Genomic DNA, 15,761 nt, shown 5'->3' with positions numbered 1-15,761 from the left:
CCAATAACTAGTGAGCTCTGAATACAAACCTTACCCAGAAGCCCCCTATAATAAAGATTTGTGGATCCTCGTTTTTCTCTGGCAGAAAGCCACCATGACCCATGTTAATTAAGAACATGGGAATAATAGAGACAGAAGAGACTGCAGGGAAGGAGACAGCCAGCCCAGGGAGTTCCAAAGACACTATCATAGTTCCCAAACACATAAATGGCAGGCTGGTGCCCAAGAACAGGAAAATAATAGGAGGCTAAAGTCATGGTCAAATTAAAAAAATCCTTTCAATACAGACTATCATGCCAAAATAAACTCTTGGTTGATCATTTTAGTGCATACCCTTTCTGAAATGGATTTTTAAAATTTTTATTAGCATTTTCCATGATTATAAAAAAAATCCCATGTTAATTCCCTGCCCCCCCCTTTCTCCTTTGAAATTCCATTCTCCATCATATTGAAATGGATTTTTAATATCGTGGTGGAAGGCTGGAGAGATGGCTTAGCAGTTAAGTGCTTGCCTGTGAAGCCTAAGGACCCTGGTTCAAGGCTTGATTCTCCAGGACCCATGTTAGCCAGATGCCCAAGGGGGTGCACGTGTCTGGAGTTCATTTGCATGGCTAGAAGCCCTGGCGCACCCATTCTCTCTTGCCTCCTTCTCTCTGTCTATCACTCTCAAGTAAATAAATAAAAATAAACAAAAAATCCCATTTAAAATCCTGGTGGCACAGGAATGAATTAACAATCTATATACTTATACTGTTTGAGGGGATCTAATATGAAAAATCTGATGTATCCTATCATTGCAAAAAGGTATCAGAATCACAAAGAAATCAGACTTAACAGTAAATATTTTAAAATTTCATTCCCCTGGAAAGGACTATACTAAGTGAGGTAACCCAGGCCCAGAAAGCCAAGCGCCACATGTTCTCCCTCATATGTGGATCCTAGCTACAGATGATTGGGCTTCTGCGTGAGAAGGAAAATACTCAGTAGCAGAGGCCAGTAAGTTAAAAAGGAGATATAAAGGGAAGAGAAAGGAAGGGAGGAAGGTACTTAATAGGTTGGTATTGTATATATGTAAGTAGAATGATTAAGATGGGGAGGGGATATGATGGAGAATGGAATTTCAAAGGGGAAAGTGGGGGGTTATCACCATGGGATATTTTTTATAATCATGGAAAATGTTAATAAAAATTGAGAAAAAAATCAAAATAAAAATTTCATCTCCCTTTTCTTTCTTTAAATCAGAGGAACCAACTATGCTTGCTTTCTATTCATTTTATATACTAAACAAGGGATTTAGAAGGAAAAAACTGAAAACTCTCCAAGGTAGATTTTTAACAGATGGCACTGTGCTGGGATATAATCTGAATATAAACATGTCCCAAGTTTTATCTGAAGAATGTGTTATGTTTAACTGTAGATCTCTACTATTGAGACTGTATTTGGGGAGGAGGAGTAAGCTTCACACACTATCCAGAATTTCTTTTATCGACTCAGTGGCCATTCAGAAAGATCCAGACTCAATCATAGACCAAAAGACTATGAGGTCCCTTGTTCAATCCTAGGTTGTAGGCAACCACAAAAAAAATCCAGGTAGAAAAAGTCAGTTATTGCCCATAGCCACCCATCCACCAAGAAGGTGGGAACAGAAGGATGGGACTTCCTTACTCCAGGACCGTTCCAATACAGGCAATACTGGAATCTCAACAACAATCACAATCTGATAAAGGACTTATATATAGGAGGGTCTCTTTGAGTTCAAAGCGCCTGAGACTACATAGTGAATTACAGGTCAGCCTGGGCTAGAGCGAGACCCGACCTTTAAAAACCAAAATAAGTAAGTAAAACAACAACAAGAAAAACCACCCAAACTGCCACACTGCTGAGCATAGGGAAGAAGGTGTTTTTCCTTTCTCTCTAGGTTTGCTGTTAGAGCCACGGAACAGCTTATTTGGAAGTGGACTGGCCAGGAATGGAAATCCTCAGGGCACCCTCAGAAATGCGTCCTCCCAAGCCTTTATAAAAACTGCTCCCTTCCAATTTGAAAGCAGTCATGGTAACATATTCAGACAAATCAAACACTCCCCTAATCCTGTTTGTCATTTATTTGAAATGTGCCCATTGGTACTGGCGTTGATATTTTCTGCTATTCAAGCCTAGATATAGAGTTTAAAAACCTGAGGCAAATCTGTTTGAAAAGGGATTAAGAGAAGTATGAAAACACTTTCTAAAGACTGTCTGACAGTTTAAGGAAATTTCAATTACAGCTGTGTGCATACTGTTTCCTTGGAAATCACACTTACTCACGTGTATTTATAGGAATACAAAAGCGTCTGCCTTTAAAATAGTCATGTGAATCTGAAATGGGACACAGAGGGACAGTTTGATCGGGACCTATTGCTTGGATCTTATCTTTGAAACTGTGTGGCAAGCATACATAGTAACCTTACCGTTTCTTTTCAGCATGCTCTTTTACATGGCGGGAGCTGGGTATTTAGAAAATGTTTCAAGTGGGGTTTTAATGGGTTTTGAAGGCAAGACTCAACCCTGCCTTGGAAAGAGGAGGGTGACGCTACCTGTGGCAGGTTCACACTTGCTTATTCTGAGTATTGAAAGACCCTTTCCAACAGCCAGTGACCAGCAGAGAACCTATAGTCAGAAACACTCCACGTATTTTTAAAAGCATGTGTTTAATAACATGCTATCTCTACTAAGCTGTATGAAGTTCTTAAAATTTAAAAATAAAAGTGCATCTTTAAAAAGCAAGTATTTGTTCAGAATGGCATATGCATGGCCTTCGAGGAGCACATGAGAGTGCACATGGTGTACACTGTCTCCAGCGTCAGCCGAGCTCAAGCCACACAAAACAAAAAAGGAGGGGAGGACGCTGGGGCCTGGTTGAGCTACTTCCCTGTGACTTCTGGACCTTGGGGACTGTCAGGGCTCAGAGTCGATGGCTTTAAGCCAAGATGGCCTTGAACCATATTAGTCTTAAGATCTCTGCTGGCTAGGAGTGGAGACAACTGGCATCAGGCCATGCGCACCCATGCCCCAGGCTTCCTGGCTGACATACACTCCCAATCCAATGCTTGTCCATCTGAGTGACCTTGGGGCACAACTGTAGCACATCTGACTCCAATGACTGTCCATCTGATCTAAACACAATGGGACTCTATAACAAGACATCTCTGCTTTAATGTTTTATCCACAACAACAAAAATCCTTTTATAGTAAGCAAATGATAGGACGATGGAAAACTTGCCATGATTTAATATTAGAAACAAATGAATGTGTTAATGTCATGTCTTAAAGAAGCATTCTTTTACTGAGGTTCCTATTTTTAGCCCTTGTGATATCTGAGAAAACAATTAGCTCCATTCTAACCTCTTTGCTTGCTGCACAGGCTTTCCTAATTACATTCTCATTACCACAGATTTATCTCAATGCTCTTGGTGAGAGTTCTACAAACATGCCTGAGGGTGGCAGGTCAGGGGAAGCCTTTGGTTTCATACTAGTTAATTATTCATGACAAGTTAATAATTTTTATCAGATATGCCATACAAAGCAGAAGAGCTAATAGTTTCCCATAAAATCAAAGTAGTTTAAAATTATGCATTTATATAAGGATTTGAGAATACTTGGAGATAAAAACTGATAAAAATGGACATTACATTTTAAAATTGATAGCATAGGTATTTATTTTTCTCTTTGACTTGGAGTTAGCAACCTAAGCCTTAGAGGACTGCTGTGAAGAGAAAAACCTGAAAGAAAATGAGAGCAGCCCAGAAAACAAGGACCTGTAAAAATGTATAGTCACAGATGCACCAGACAGGCCCGTGTGCCTCAAAGCACGCAGTCACACTCTCTGGTCCGCAGCTGCACCTGCAGATGACTTGTGTAGGTCTATGGGAAGAATGGGGGTGGTGACATAGTCATTGGCTTGGGAGACATATGACCCACTGCAGGGAAAGCTAGAATTCTAGGGTGGTGGAGAGAAAGAAGTGAGTCTGTTATCTTCTAAGAGCACAGCACAGACCTATTTTGCCTTCCAATTCAGTAACATCTATTAACTGTTGTAAACACTCACTGAACCCTTATTCCACATCTACAGTTCTACCTAACAGATGTAATGGTACAAGCAAAGGTGTGCAAAAAGGGCAGCTATGGCGTCTCTGAAATCACAAGCTACCCGCAGTTATTTAAGAAAGGAGAAAAAGATGTGTGCTCGTGTGGAAAGAGGGCCAGGGTACAATGGCCAGTGTAATCGGAAGGGACTCGGTGTACATCTGTAACCATCTCACTCGTGAAAAGGCGTACCAACGTGCTTCATATGCAGACGAGGCATTCATCAGAAGGGTGACGGGCTAGGACAGAAGACTTGTATGTATTTCTAGACTATTTGACTTTTTTGATTATATTTCATTTCTAATTTAAAACATGCAGTATGCACAATTTAAACAATTCCATGCAGAAAAGAGCAGGACTGCTAGTCTTAGGAAGATCAACCTTTGGCTAATTTCTGGGAAGTTGGACTTGGGGTGGGTTTTCAGAACTCCCTGATGAGAATGGGTCGCTGTGCCTAAAACTGATTGGGTGAACGATACGGTTTCATACTGTTTCATGTTGAATGCCTACTTTCCTCCTGGGAATCTGGCCGTTTGGCTCATGCTAGGTCAAGGGTGCTCATGTAACTGACCCCTAGAAAACATTTGCAAGTATTGTCCTGCTTGCTTGCTTCCTTGGGGAGGTTAGCTCGTCTGCTGAGTCCACTGGGAGAGGACGTGCCTGGTCTCCTTCCCACTCCCCTAAGCACCTGTCTTTTGTTGGATCTGCTTTGTATCCTTTTCACGGGAAAACACCATCGTCCGAAGTATGGCTACATTCCCAGTCCCTTGAGTCCTGCTAGAAACTTCTGCATCTGAGGGTGATCTTGGGGACCCCCAGAAACCTTTAATTTTCTCCATAGAACCTTCTACAACATGTATATTGTGGTCATACACATTATTTTGCATTTACTACGTATTTACTAACTAAGTCTTTTCCACTACAACCCCAGAAGTTGACTTTGTATTGATTACCATACCATAAACACTCAGTGAAGTTGTTAACTACTCATAAACTTGCTCTGCAAGAGTTTTATCAGCAGGGGTCTTTTCAGTTCTGATATCCCTGAATCCTCAAATTAAGACACTCAAATCAACAGGGGCAAAACTAATCCCTGTGTTTAACAAGTACCAACTCTCTTTCCCTTACTCATCATTTATTCTCTCCCCAGAAGAGGAAATTATATCAAGACAGCAAGAAGTTTCCACGCTTGAAGGCCACTGTGAGACTCCTGCAGGTCACAAGACTCTCACCGTTCCAGGACACACGAGATGAGGATGGTGCTCAAACCACCTCAGCATCTTCTCTTCTTCTGTGGCTAGAGGTTAGTCTCTCTTCCCCTCCCCTAATCCTTGTGAAGAATCTTGTGAGCTACCATAGCCTGGAGATCTGGAAAGCTGGGGAGCAGGGACACTAATCTGACAATGAACCTCCAAACAATATTCACATTTACCTTAAGCCAACCGTCTCTGTGATTAGTTCCCTGATATTCCAGATATCCAGGTATGATGATGGGCAGTGGACACCCGCTGTCACCAACACAGACTCACCCTAAAGCCCACCTTGGTCCATATGATATAGCAGGGCTTATGCAGCTTTAAGTCCTTGGGACCTTTGGCTAGCTTTATTTTTCTCCACTCTATCATCTCACCCTATTGCATTCATCTCAGGTTTATCACAAAAAGAAATTAATCTGGCATTCTCCAGAGTTATCAGCGCCCTGCAGGGAGTTTGGAGGTATACAGTCTGGGAGAAAGCCTCCTGAATCCTGCCAAGTCCTTTCCTGGATTCCTCAGAAGGGCTGAAGCTGGTGGCAGCTCTGTCTCCAGTCTTGAGATCGCAGTGCCCACGCTTGTCAGCTGCAGACCCTCCACAGATGTCTTCTCCCTGGAAGTTATTCAGGCCTCTCTGGCTGAAGACTCTCCCTTGGTCTCCTTTGTCTTCAGGTTTATCTGTTCACTCAGGGCCTGTTAGAATGTGGCCTTGCTCATTTCTGGACAAAAGCAAGAGGGTTTAGGGCAGTGCCTCAGAGGCAGGTGCTTAACAAATATGTGTGGTGAATGGTACCTTGCTTTCTCTACCTGCAGAATGGACAGGTATCTGCTATCTTTTCACTGTTTACATGAACAAGAAATAGCAAGCAATAGACTTAAATGTACCTTAAGTCTCCTCTTTTGTTTTCCTTGTAGAGAGGTTCACATTGCTGAACAAAAAGTAAGTACACAGATTCCAGAATATGAGGAGCTACAACAGCTTTACATATCCAAGCAGGCAGAGGAAGGAGGACAGTGATTTAGCAAACTTCACTGTGACACTTACCATGGTCCCTCCTCTTGGTAGGTGGTCACCCGTCTTGTATCTTTCTCCATGTTCCTTCTATTGGCCGCCATCTTTCCTAGCTGTCTCTCCCTGATCCATAGCTCCTTTCTTTCTGTACCCAAAGGTTTTCAGACTGAATTAACCAACACATGGGGTTGACACCAGCCTCTCCTGTCCTATACGTGACCATGGACATCCTGTGTTCTCCATTTCTTCTCTCTCCTGTCTCTTTGTGTGAGACAGTTTTATATATTCAGTCCTGGCTTGCCTGGGACTCACTGCGCAGGCTGGCCTTGGATTTGTGATGCTTCTTCTCCGTCTCCAAAGCTTTCAAGTTCTAGGATTACAGGCATACACCACCATGCCAAGTTCCCATTTATTTTCTTTTTTTGTGTGATACTTTTTGTTTGTGGACCTTTGTGCATGCTAAGCAAGTGCTTTACCACTGAACCACATCATCAGCCCTTTTCCCAGTGCTTTTTACCTTGCTGGCCTTCAGGATGTTGATCTGTTCTTCATATACAGTGTCCCTATTTTTTTCCAAAAATCCATCTGATAGGTACTCCACCTGTGGACGAAGCAAAAGAAGAGGATACAGTCTGTGCTTCAGCCAGCTCTCATCCATGCAGTGTTTTCTAAGAAGAGCTGTGAGTAGATGGGAGACTCACATGTCCCTGTTTAAAATACAAATCTGGGCTGGAGAAATGGCTTAGTGGTTAAGGCATATGCTTGCAAAGCCAAAGGACCCAGATTCGATTCCCTAGGACCCACGTAAGCCAGATACACAAGGTAGACCATGCATCTGGAGTTGGTTTGCAGTGGCTGAGGCCCTGGTGTATCCATTCTCTATCTATCTGCCTCTTTCTCTCAAATAAAGGGTTTTTTAATTCAAAAAAAGCACAAATCTGATAAGCCATCAAGACTTCTACACAAGGAACTGAGCATCCATTTAGCAGAAGAAAGTATTTTCTCAAAAGGAAATTCCTATGATAGAAGGTTTTTTTCTGGGCTCTAGGAATGCAGCTTCTTGACTCAGTCAGAACGCATACTTAAGTAAGGCCCTGGATGATGTGCATGTACATTAACATCTGGGAATGAAATAGAAACCCATTTAGCAAAGTTATATGTCCATGGCCTCACTGGGGACAGTGCCATGGCTCCATGAAGGAATCCAAACCATGTAAGTTCTTTGTGTTCACTTCTCCCTTTTCTCCCAAGCTCCATGAAGGTACACTCCTAATAATCTACTTGCTGCTGCCTTGCTACAGAACAGCCCCCAGTTACCATCTGCTACACATATAAAAAGCAACTGAGTCAGCCTCTGAGCTAGTACCCTGTCCTGATAGTCTGGCTGAGGCAGCAAGCACAGAGGGGAACTTATCTGTGACCTCAGGCCACAAGAAGTCCCACCTAGCTCCCAGACACCTTCGTCCTAGCCCAGAAAACCTTCAGTCTAGCTAGAGCGGACCTAATGGAAGCCAAAGCCAACAAAATGGACAGCCACCTTATCTGCAAAGTGGATGACAATGAAGGCTGTGTTGGACATGCGGGGTTTCTGGAAGTGCTGGCTGCTGGAGTGTCGGTCGTACAGTTTCTGGGCCCAGTTCTGGTCAGTTCCTTTGGGCACCTGGAGAACCACAAAACAGGTCAGAATGCACTGTGAGGCGGGCAAAGGCAGTAAAGCATGGCAGGTCAGAGCCTGGCTGGTATGTAGACCTCACGGAATGAGTTCGGTTTTCAAGCCAGGGCCCTAATTGGACAATGGTAAAAATAATTCAGTCACAGACATTTATGATCCTGTCCCATGACCAGCCGAGTGTGGATTGACATCCATGGGAGGGTGCCGAGCCCTAAAGGACAAGCTGGGTGGCAGAAGCAGAAATGCCAGGAGAGGAGGAGAGTGAAGGTAGAGGTCACAGGTACAGAGCCCCCCACCCCCAGCCCTCTGAAGATGCCTCACTCCTGCAGCAGCATCAACCTCGCCACTCTTGCTCACTCAGGTATGGCCTTGGGGCCCTGTCCTCACAGCTTGGGACCTTGTGTCTTCTCCAGAGTTCCTCATGACTGATTGTGCATATGACAGACAGACATACACAGACATGCACACATTCCCTCTCCCTCTCTCTCTCTCATACAGCTCACCATTAACTTTTGGATCTATATTGTCACTGCATATTGTAAGCCCACGGAGTTCAAGGACTGCCTGTATCTTGCTGTTTCCTTTCCTGGCCCTCAAAGGGCTAAGAATTGGGCTCTAGCCACACACTGGGGGTACCAAGTACCTGATGATGCTCTGATTAGAACTGTTCACTGTCCTCCAAAAGTAGATTCAGACACAGGCTGCACATCATGGGGAATTCTCAAGAGCAGCCCTTTCCACCTCTCTAGGAATGACTTCAAAAGTAAGCATCTAGCTGGGTACGTTGGTGCACACCTTTAATCCCTGCACGTGGGAGGCAGAGGTAGGAGGATCGCCGTGACTTTAAGGCCACCCTGAGGCTACAGAGTGAATTCCAGGTCAGCCTGGGCTAGAGAGAGACCCTAGCTCAAAATAACTGGAAAAAAAAAAAGTAAGCATTTTGCTTCATTGAAAATATAACAGTCACTGCAAACACCACTCACATGATTCACCTAATGAGATATTGATCACTTCCTGGTCATCCTTGACATCCAAGGACAGTCCTAAGTCACAGTTTATTCCTTGGCTTTCTTTCACCGTTTAGATTGTACTTATGGATTAGACAAAGTTGAAGGTGACCTTAACACGCCGTGGCCATGTTTAAAAGGCTTTGCTCAGTAAATGAATCAAAGTTGCTCTATAAGGGAAATGCTTACATATGTGGGAACAAACCTCGCAGGTCCTTTGTAAGCAAACTGCTTTTTCTCAAGTTTCAATGCTGTGCAACTAGCATTGAATACCCAGTCCTACAGCCGCAGGAAATTCAAGGAAAAAACCCTTTCTTGAAGGCAGCTATTAATTGTTTTGGGCTAACAATGAAATATGTTTATGTCAGCACTTTCTAAATATACTCTTTTATATGTGTCCAAGTGTTCTGTGTTTGGCACTACCAGGCATGGGGCAGGAAGTCAGCCTGATAGGACAGGGTAGGACCAGGCAGGCCAGAGGATGGGAGCAAGAGAGACCTCAGTGACTGTCCCAACTGGGTCAGACAGAACCATAAAAATGGCTCACTAAGCAAATGCTAAGATCTGTTAGTAAACTTGGAAATAAAGCTGGACTTCAGGGGCTGGAGAGATGGCTTAGCTGAGAACCATTCTGTGGACAGAAGATACTGCTGCAAGCAGGGGCTGACCTCGAAGTACCTGGAGTCATTTGCCATCGTTGACCTCAGCCAACACCAATGTTCAATCTCTCCTTCCTAGTCACGGGAAGCTGTTCTGCCTCCACCCATCCCAGCCCGCTGACCTGCCTTCTCATTGCAGAAGCTTCCTTTCTGCCTTCCTAGCAAGCAGAGGTTGTTGTGGAGGAAATCCAAAATTGCTTTTTGGACTGAGAAGGTAGCTCAGCTGCAGAGCACTGGCCTGCCTCACACATGGATTTGATTCCCAGTACAGCCAAAGTAGTTAAACAAATTTTAAAGACATCCCTGTTTGAATATCCAGATACTCCTCTGCATCTCACCTGTCCTGTGCCTTTCCCTTAGAGAGGAGAGTTCCTCTGGGACAGTCCATCTACCTTGTTTCCTGAGGGACTACAGCCCCTCAGTCTGCTTCTGTTTCCCACAGCTAACCCCCAAGAAGGTGCTTAGACTTGCTCTTTCCATTGCTCCTCCTCTAGGGACCAAGGTTCCACTTCTGCTGTCATTCCTCACAAGCTAGAGCTGCTCAACACGCTCCAGTCTGCCTTTCTGCTGCTGAGCTCCTGAAAACCCTCTCACCCCTGAGCCTCCATCTCCCGTCTGCCCATCCTGGGCTCTCTCTCCCTTGGGAAGCTCAGCTCCCCAAGACCTTCAGGGTCACTGAAGAAACCAGGGGTCTGGGGCTAGAGGGGTGGCTTAGTGGTTAAGGTGTTTGCCTGTGAAGCCAAAGGACCCAGGTTTGATTCCCTAGGACCAACGTAAGCCAGATGCACAAGAGGCACATGCTTCTGGAGTTCGTTTGCAGTGGCTATATGCCCTGGTGTGCCCATTCTCTCTGTCTCTCTTTTCTCTCTCTCTCTGCTTGCAAATAAATAAATGAGTTATTAAAAAAAAAAGATGTGACTGTTCCCCAGTAACAAAGCACAGTAACCGAGCAGACCCATTCTACTCAGCTCTTCCCATCAGGTTCCATGAGCCAGAAAGATGCTAGCCAACCCGGGGATGACCTCGCCTCCTTTGGTCAGACCTGTCTTTGTGGGCCCTCAATGTCATCTCCCAACCTGTGGCAGTGCCTATATTTTCATTTGCTATAATTGCTTCCAGAGACCAAGGCATCAACTCTAAAACCTTTCTGCCATAGATGAGGAAGCAGACACTGATCTCTCACCTGGTCAGACTTATGCCCCGAAGAGGGAGAGATCGGTACATGGGACATCAGAGGGCAAACAGTGTCCACTCTGAACATGGCTTAGACAGAATGGGCTGGCATGGGGCTCCCTAAGTAGCCTTGGAATGAATGGACGAAGGAAGTTTGGGGGAGAACAGAGAGAAAATTATACCGCCTATAAGCACAAATCCTCTTTCTACCCCTTGACTGACTGAGGGATGGATGAAGGCTGGGATTTGTGGAAGTCTCACTATTGGATGCTGAGGTTCTCTCACCTTAAGGAGCCAGAGTGATTTAATGCCCTCATGCTTTCCCTGCCCCAGAGGAGAATGACTGTAACGTGCCCCTTTCACCCACAATCAGCCTACACCCACACTCTGACAGAGAGGTGCAGCTTGTGGGCTGCCTGCCTGCACATCTTCTCCAGGAAAGAGATTTCCCACTGGCGCTGCACACTGTGACTTCTTTGTGTCCTGTGACGTGAAGGTCATGGAACTCAGGTCTTTACAGTGTGACCTCATTATTCTTTTTCTAAGAGGCTCTGAGAGACAAAGAGGAAAAGGATGTGTCTGAGGTTGCTCCCTCAGGCAACAGGATCAGTCTCAGAGATGTCAGCTGTGATCAGCTCCACGGAAATTCAACCTTTTAGGTTAATAGCCTTCAGCACTTGCTGAAGGGACCAGAAGGATGCCCCCTCCCCTCAAGTTTGATTTATTACAGTACAACTTTTATAGAGTAAAGTGCATTCCTTTAAAGGGTTCACTTGGGTGAGGATTGACAAAACATCTCTTGGCTGAAAGCCCACAACTACTGGACACTGCATCAGATTTAATCACAAGCCAACTTCCAGAGGTTTTACCCGCACAAAGTTGCCACATGGCAGGTCTCCTCTTCCATACTTGGAACTTTGGCCACCAGTACTACCTGCTATCTTGACTCTCCAAACCCCCATGAACTGATTAGAGGAAATTAGGGCTTGTGGCAAATATTCCCATCTAAGGACCTGGAGAGGCTCATGTAGAAACACAAAGGCTGGTGTTACTCAGTATCTCTTTGAACTGGCACCTTCTACTCCTGATGCTCAGCTGTCCTGGAGCTGTGGTTCATGCCCCCTCACCTGCTGAGAGATACTGACTCCAAATGAAGGCTCTCCCTGCAGACTTCCCTGGACCAACCCCTGCTGACTTGGCCAAGCACTTTTAAACAGGATCTTGTTGTTCCAAGCGCTTTTGTTGCAAGATGAAGCATCTAGTCAATGCTTATCACATTTCTGGTGTCTTTTAGATGCAGTGGAAGAAGTCTGAAACAGCTTTTGTTTTCTATAGGTTCTCTTAGAGAAGATTCCAATAGGGATGCCCAAGGTGGTACATACTCCAAAGGAAGATGAAACAGGAGGGTCTGGAGATTCCACAGCAGAATGTGTAGGCTTCAGAAGGTTACCCTGATAACTTCTGAGCACAGTTTGCATCTATTTGCTTTCTCCACAACTGCTACCTCCTGTGTGTTCTAACACCACTCTTATAAACACTCTAGTTCCCAGTCCCAGGTTCTGGGATTTCACTACTTACGTCCACCTACGAGTTGTGTTTGCTCGTCTCACTCTCTCTCCGTTTGAGGCAGGGTTCCACTCTAGCCCAGGCTGGCCTCTTATTCATGGTGATCCTCCTACCCTAGTCTCCCAAGTGCTGGGATTGTAGATAAAAGGGCAGCTTGATTCCTTGTCAAGGAATCAAATCCTGGTCCTCCTGGGTGACAGGCAGGGATATTCATTACTCTTGGACATTGACTTACTGTTTCTGTCACTCTGACCCCCCCCCAACCTTTGTGTTGGGACCAGTGTTCTTACCATTCTGATTTGGCATTCCTATGAGATATTCCCTTAGGAAAAGACACTTTTTGGAACCTCAAACAGGAAAGCAACCAGTCTTAGTTGGCTGGCTAAAGAAAGGGTATCTCATTGGATGGCTGGTAAAGATTTTTAGTTTTGTGGGGGCTTTTGTTTTTAGTGAGAAGCTGTGATAAGATGGGAGAAGCCACATTCCCTGGAGGTCCTGGTTTGCGTTTTTTTTTTTTTTTTCTTTTCTTTTAAGAAAGGGTCTCATATAGACCATTCTGGTTCAGAACTTTCCATGGAGCTGAGGATAGCTTTGAACTCCTTATCCTTCTGCCTCAACTTCCCAAGTACTGGGATTACAGACAGGCAATGGCATGCCTGACTCTGGTTTATGATTAATTCTTCACACAGAGCCTGGCTCATCACAGAACAAGACCACTATGTGTAGAACAAAATCCCTATGCTGCCTCAAGAGTTAGGCTTGACTTTGACCTTCACAACTGATTGGAGAGTACACAAGATCTGCAGTCTATCTTGATCAAGGGCAGGGAACTACACAGTACTCAAGAGCCCTAGGCTGGACTTAGGATCTGGAGTTGCCTTTGGGTTGGGGGTATAGAGCTGGTAGAGACAGTCACTGAAGGGCCTCACCAGGGGAGTGTGGTCCCAACTGAACTTAAGAAAAGGGCTATTGCACTGGATATTGACCCAAGACTTAGTGAGGAGGCATCCACAGAAGACAAGAGGGCCTGTACTATGACTGTAGCTAGTGCCTCTTATTCCAGAGACAACTGTTTCATTTTGACTGCAAGTTCTCAGGTTGGACATGCCTAGAAAAGCTCCTGACATGCTGAGAGATTCTCTCCTGGGACACTGACTTTGAAGATAAACCCACGGCTCTATAGAGACACTGAAAATATTACGAGAGCAGCGCTGTGGAGGCTGAGGGAGGAGGATCACAAGTTGGAGGCCAGGCTGGCTTACATAATGAGTTCCAGTCCATCCAGGGCCAGAGAGCGAAATCTGTCTTTCAGCTCCCTCCTCTACCCCACAAGAAAGTTAGGAGGTAAAAATGTACCAATTTGGGGTTTTTTTTCTTTGTTTTGCTTTTTTAAGGTAGGGTCTAGCTCTAGCCCAGGTTGACCTGGAATTCACTATGTAGTCTCAGGGTGGCCTCAAACTCATGGTGATCTGCCTCACAAGTGCTGGGATTAAAAGCATGGGCCACCAAGCCTGTTTTTTTTTTTATTGTTTCTTTCTTTAGTCAGGGTCTTACTCTATAGCCCAGGTTGGCCTTCAGCTTGTCACAATCCTCTGGACTCAGCCTCCTGTGTGCTGGAATTACCACGAACAGCTCTATCTTCTATCATTTTGTTAACCTTTAGAAGTTGGGCAATTGGTAAAAGTCAGATCTCAGGCTGGAGAGATGACTTAGCAGTTAAGCGCGTGCCTGTGAAGCCTAAGGACCCTGGTTCCAAGCTCGACTCCCCAGGACCCACGTTAGCCAGATGCACAAGGGGACGCTCACGTCTGGAGTTTGTTTGCAGAGGCTGGACGCCCTGGCACGCCCATTCATTCTCTCTCTCTCTCTCTCTCTCTCTACCTCTCTGTTACTCTCAAATAAATAATGAACAAAAGAATTTTTTTTAAAAAAGTCAGATCTCACCCCCTATGCCCCCAGCTGCCAGATGCTGTACTTGAAGGTGGCACCACTCTCACACAGCGATGAAATCCAGGTAACAGAAATGGTGACTCTTACCTGACACCATACCATTTCACCACTCATAAGCTACCAAATACTGTGGAGAGCATCCTGAGCTCTCGAACCCTTACTCTGAGAAGACCGATTCAGATGTTATGTTCTTCTTTGGGCATTTAGGACTCCAAGAGACCAGATCTCTACCACCGACGTAGTATATCAAGAGAGGCACATGTTTACCACCACAGCAACACTTGCCAGTCACAATATGCTGCCTTCCAGTAAGCACAATGACTTCTTCAGATAATTACATACTGAATTCCAGATCTGAGATTTTGAATGTTCCCCTGTACCACACAAGTACCCTCTGCTCTATATCCTATGCCTAGACTGAACCACTCAATGGTGGCATGGGCATTACTACCTTGCACTCTTCATCCAGCAGGTCCAAGATACCCAGCTTTGCTTCTATGAGGTCAATACAAGGTTGGTTATCGTAAAAGTCAATCAGGGTCCATGGGATCTGCTCCTTCATGTATTCTTCTTGCTCTAGTTTGAACACATGCTAGGACAAGAAGCATAAGGCCAAGGTGAAGGAACTGTATACACAACTTCCCATTAATTCCCCAAGCCCTTGGAAGATGGTAGACAACTTTCAGAAAAGGACTGGGCACTAAGTCACAGTCATAGCAGAAAACAGAAAATTCTCAGTTGGGTGACTTCCTTTTCCTATATGACCCTTATTATAGGATATTTTAATCCTCACTCGGTTTTCTGTGCCCAAACCAATCATAAAGATCCACACACCTGGCTCCCAGTTGCTTAAATCCCCCAGAGTCCAGGTCAAAGCCCAGCCGAGGATCATGTATCCTCTCTGCACAGCTGTCCAAATAATGCCTCTGTCCCAGCAACAAAGAACTAATTCCACAAGCAGGAGGCACCATCCAGAAGGCAATGGGAGCTCAGGACAGAGTGGGAGACCATCAGTACCAGCTAGAAGAGATACTCCGCCACTCTGTGGAGAAAGTGAGAACTTCCTGCCCCTTCCGCCTAGGTCCTAAACCCAACCTACCGAGTTGAATTGCTGCTGGAGCTTTTCATTGGCATAGTTGATACAGAACTGCTCAAAGCTGTTTATCTCAAAAGTCTCAAACCTGCAGAAGGAAAGAGAAGCAGCAAAAGGTAAGAGATACCATCTACGGAAGGAACCACTGGGGCTTTAATATGGCTGCCTGTCCACGTTAGGTCAGCTTTATTACTATTAATGCCAGCACTGAGTTGCCATGTTCTACCCTGTGTTTACAGACTGCTGTTTCAGGG

The 15,761-nt window shown here is 45.0% G+C and overlaps 1 protein-coding gene across 1 annotated transcript in view; it reads right to left on the bottom strand.

Moving 5' to 3' along the window:
• The window catches only part of Myo5b (myosin VB), a 343,662-nt gene that overhangs the window by 98,401 nt on the left and 229,500 nt on the right, over positions 1 to 15,761 (bottom strand). Inside the window, exons 11-14 of the mRNA XM_045142616.1 lie at positions 15,514 to 15,595; positions 14,866 to 15,006; positions 7,925 to 8,047; positions 6,905 to 6,988 (exon numbers count right to left, since the gene is read on the bottom strand). Of these exons, the coding sequence (XP_044998551.1) occupies positions 6,905 to 6,988; positions 7,925 to 8,047; positions 14,866 to 15,006; positions 15,514 to 15,595 (430 nt within the window). The remainder of the gene's footprint in view (positions 1 to 6,904; positions 6,989 to 7,924; positions 8,048 to 14,865; positions 15,007 to 15,513; positions 15,596 to 15,761) is intronic.

The sequence above is a fragment of the Jaculus jaculus genome, chromosome 2 (assembly GCF_020740685.1).
Source record: "Jaculus jaculus isolate mJacJac1 chromosome 2, mJacJac1.mat.Y.cur, whole genome shotgun sequence".
Lineage (NCBI taxonomy): Eukaryota > Metazoa > Chordata > Mammalia > Rodentia > Dipodidae > Jaculus > Jaculus jaculus.
This window is presented reverse-complemented; position numbering and strand designations above follow the sequence as displayed.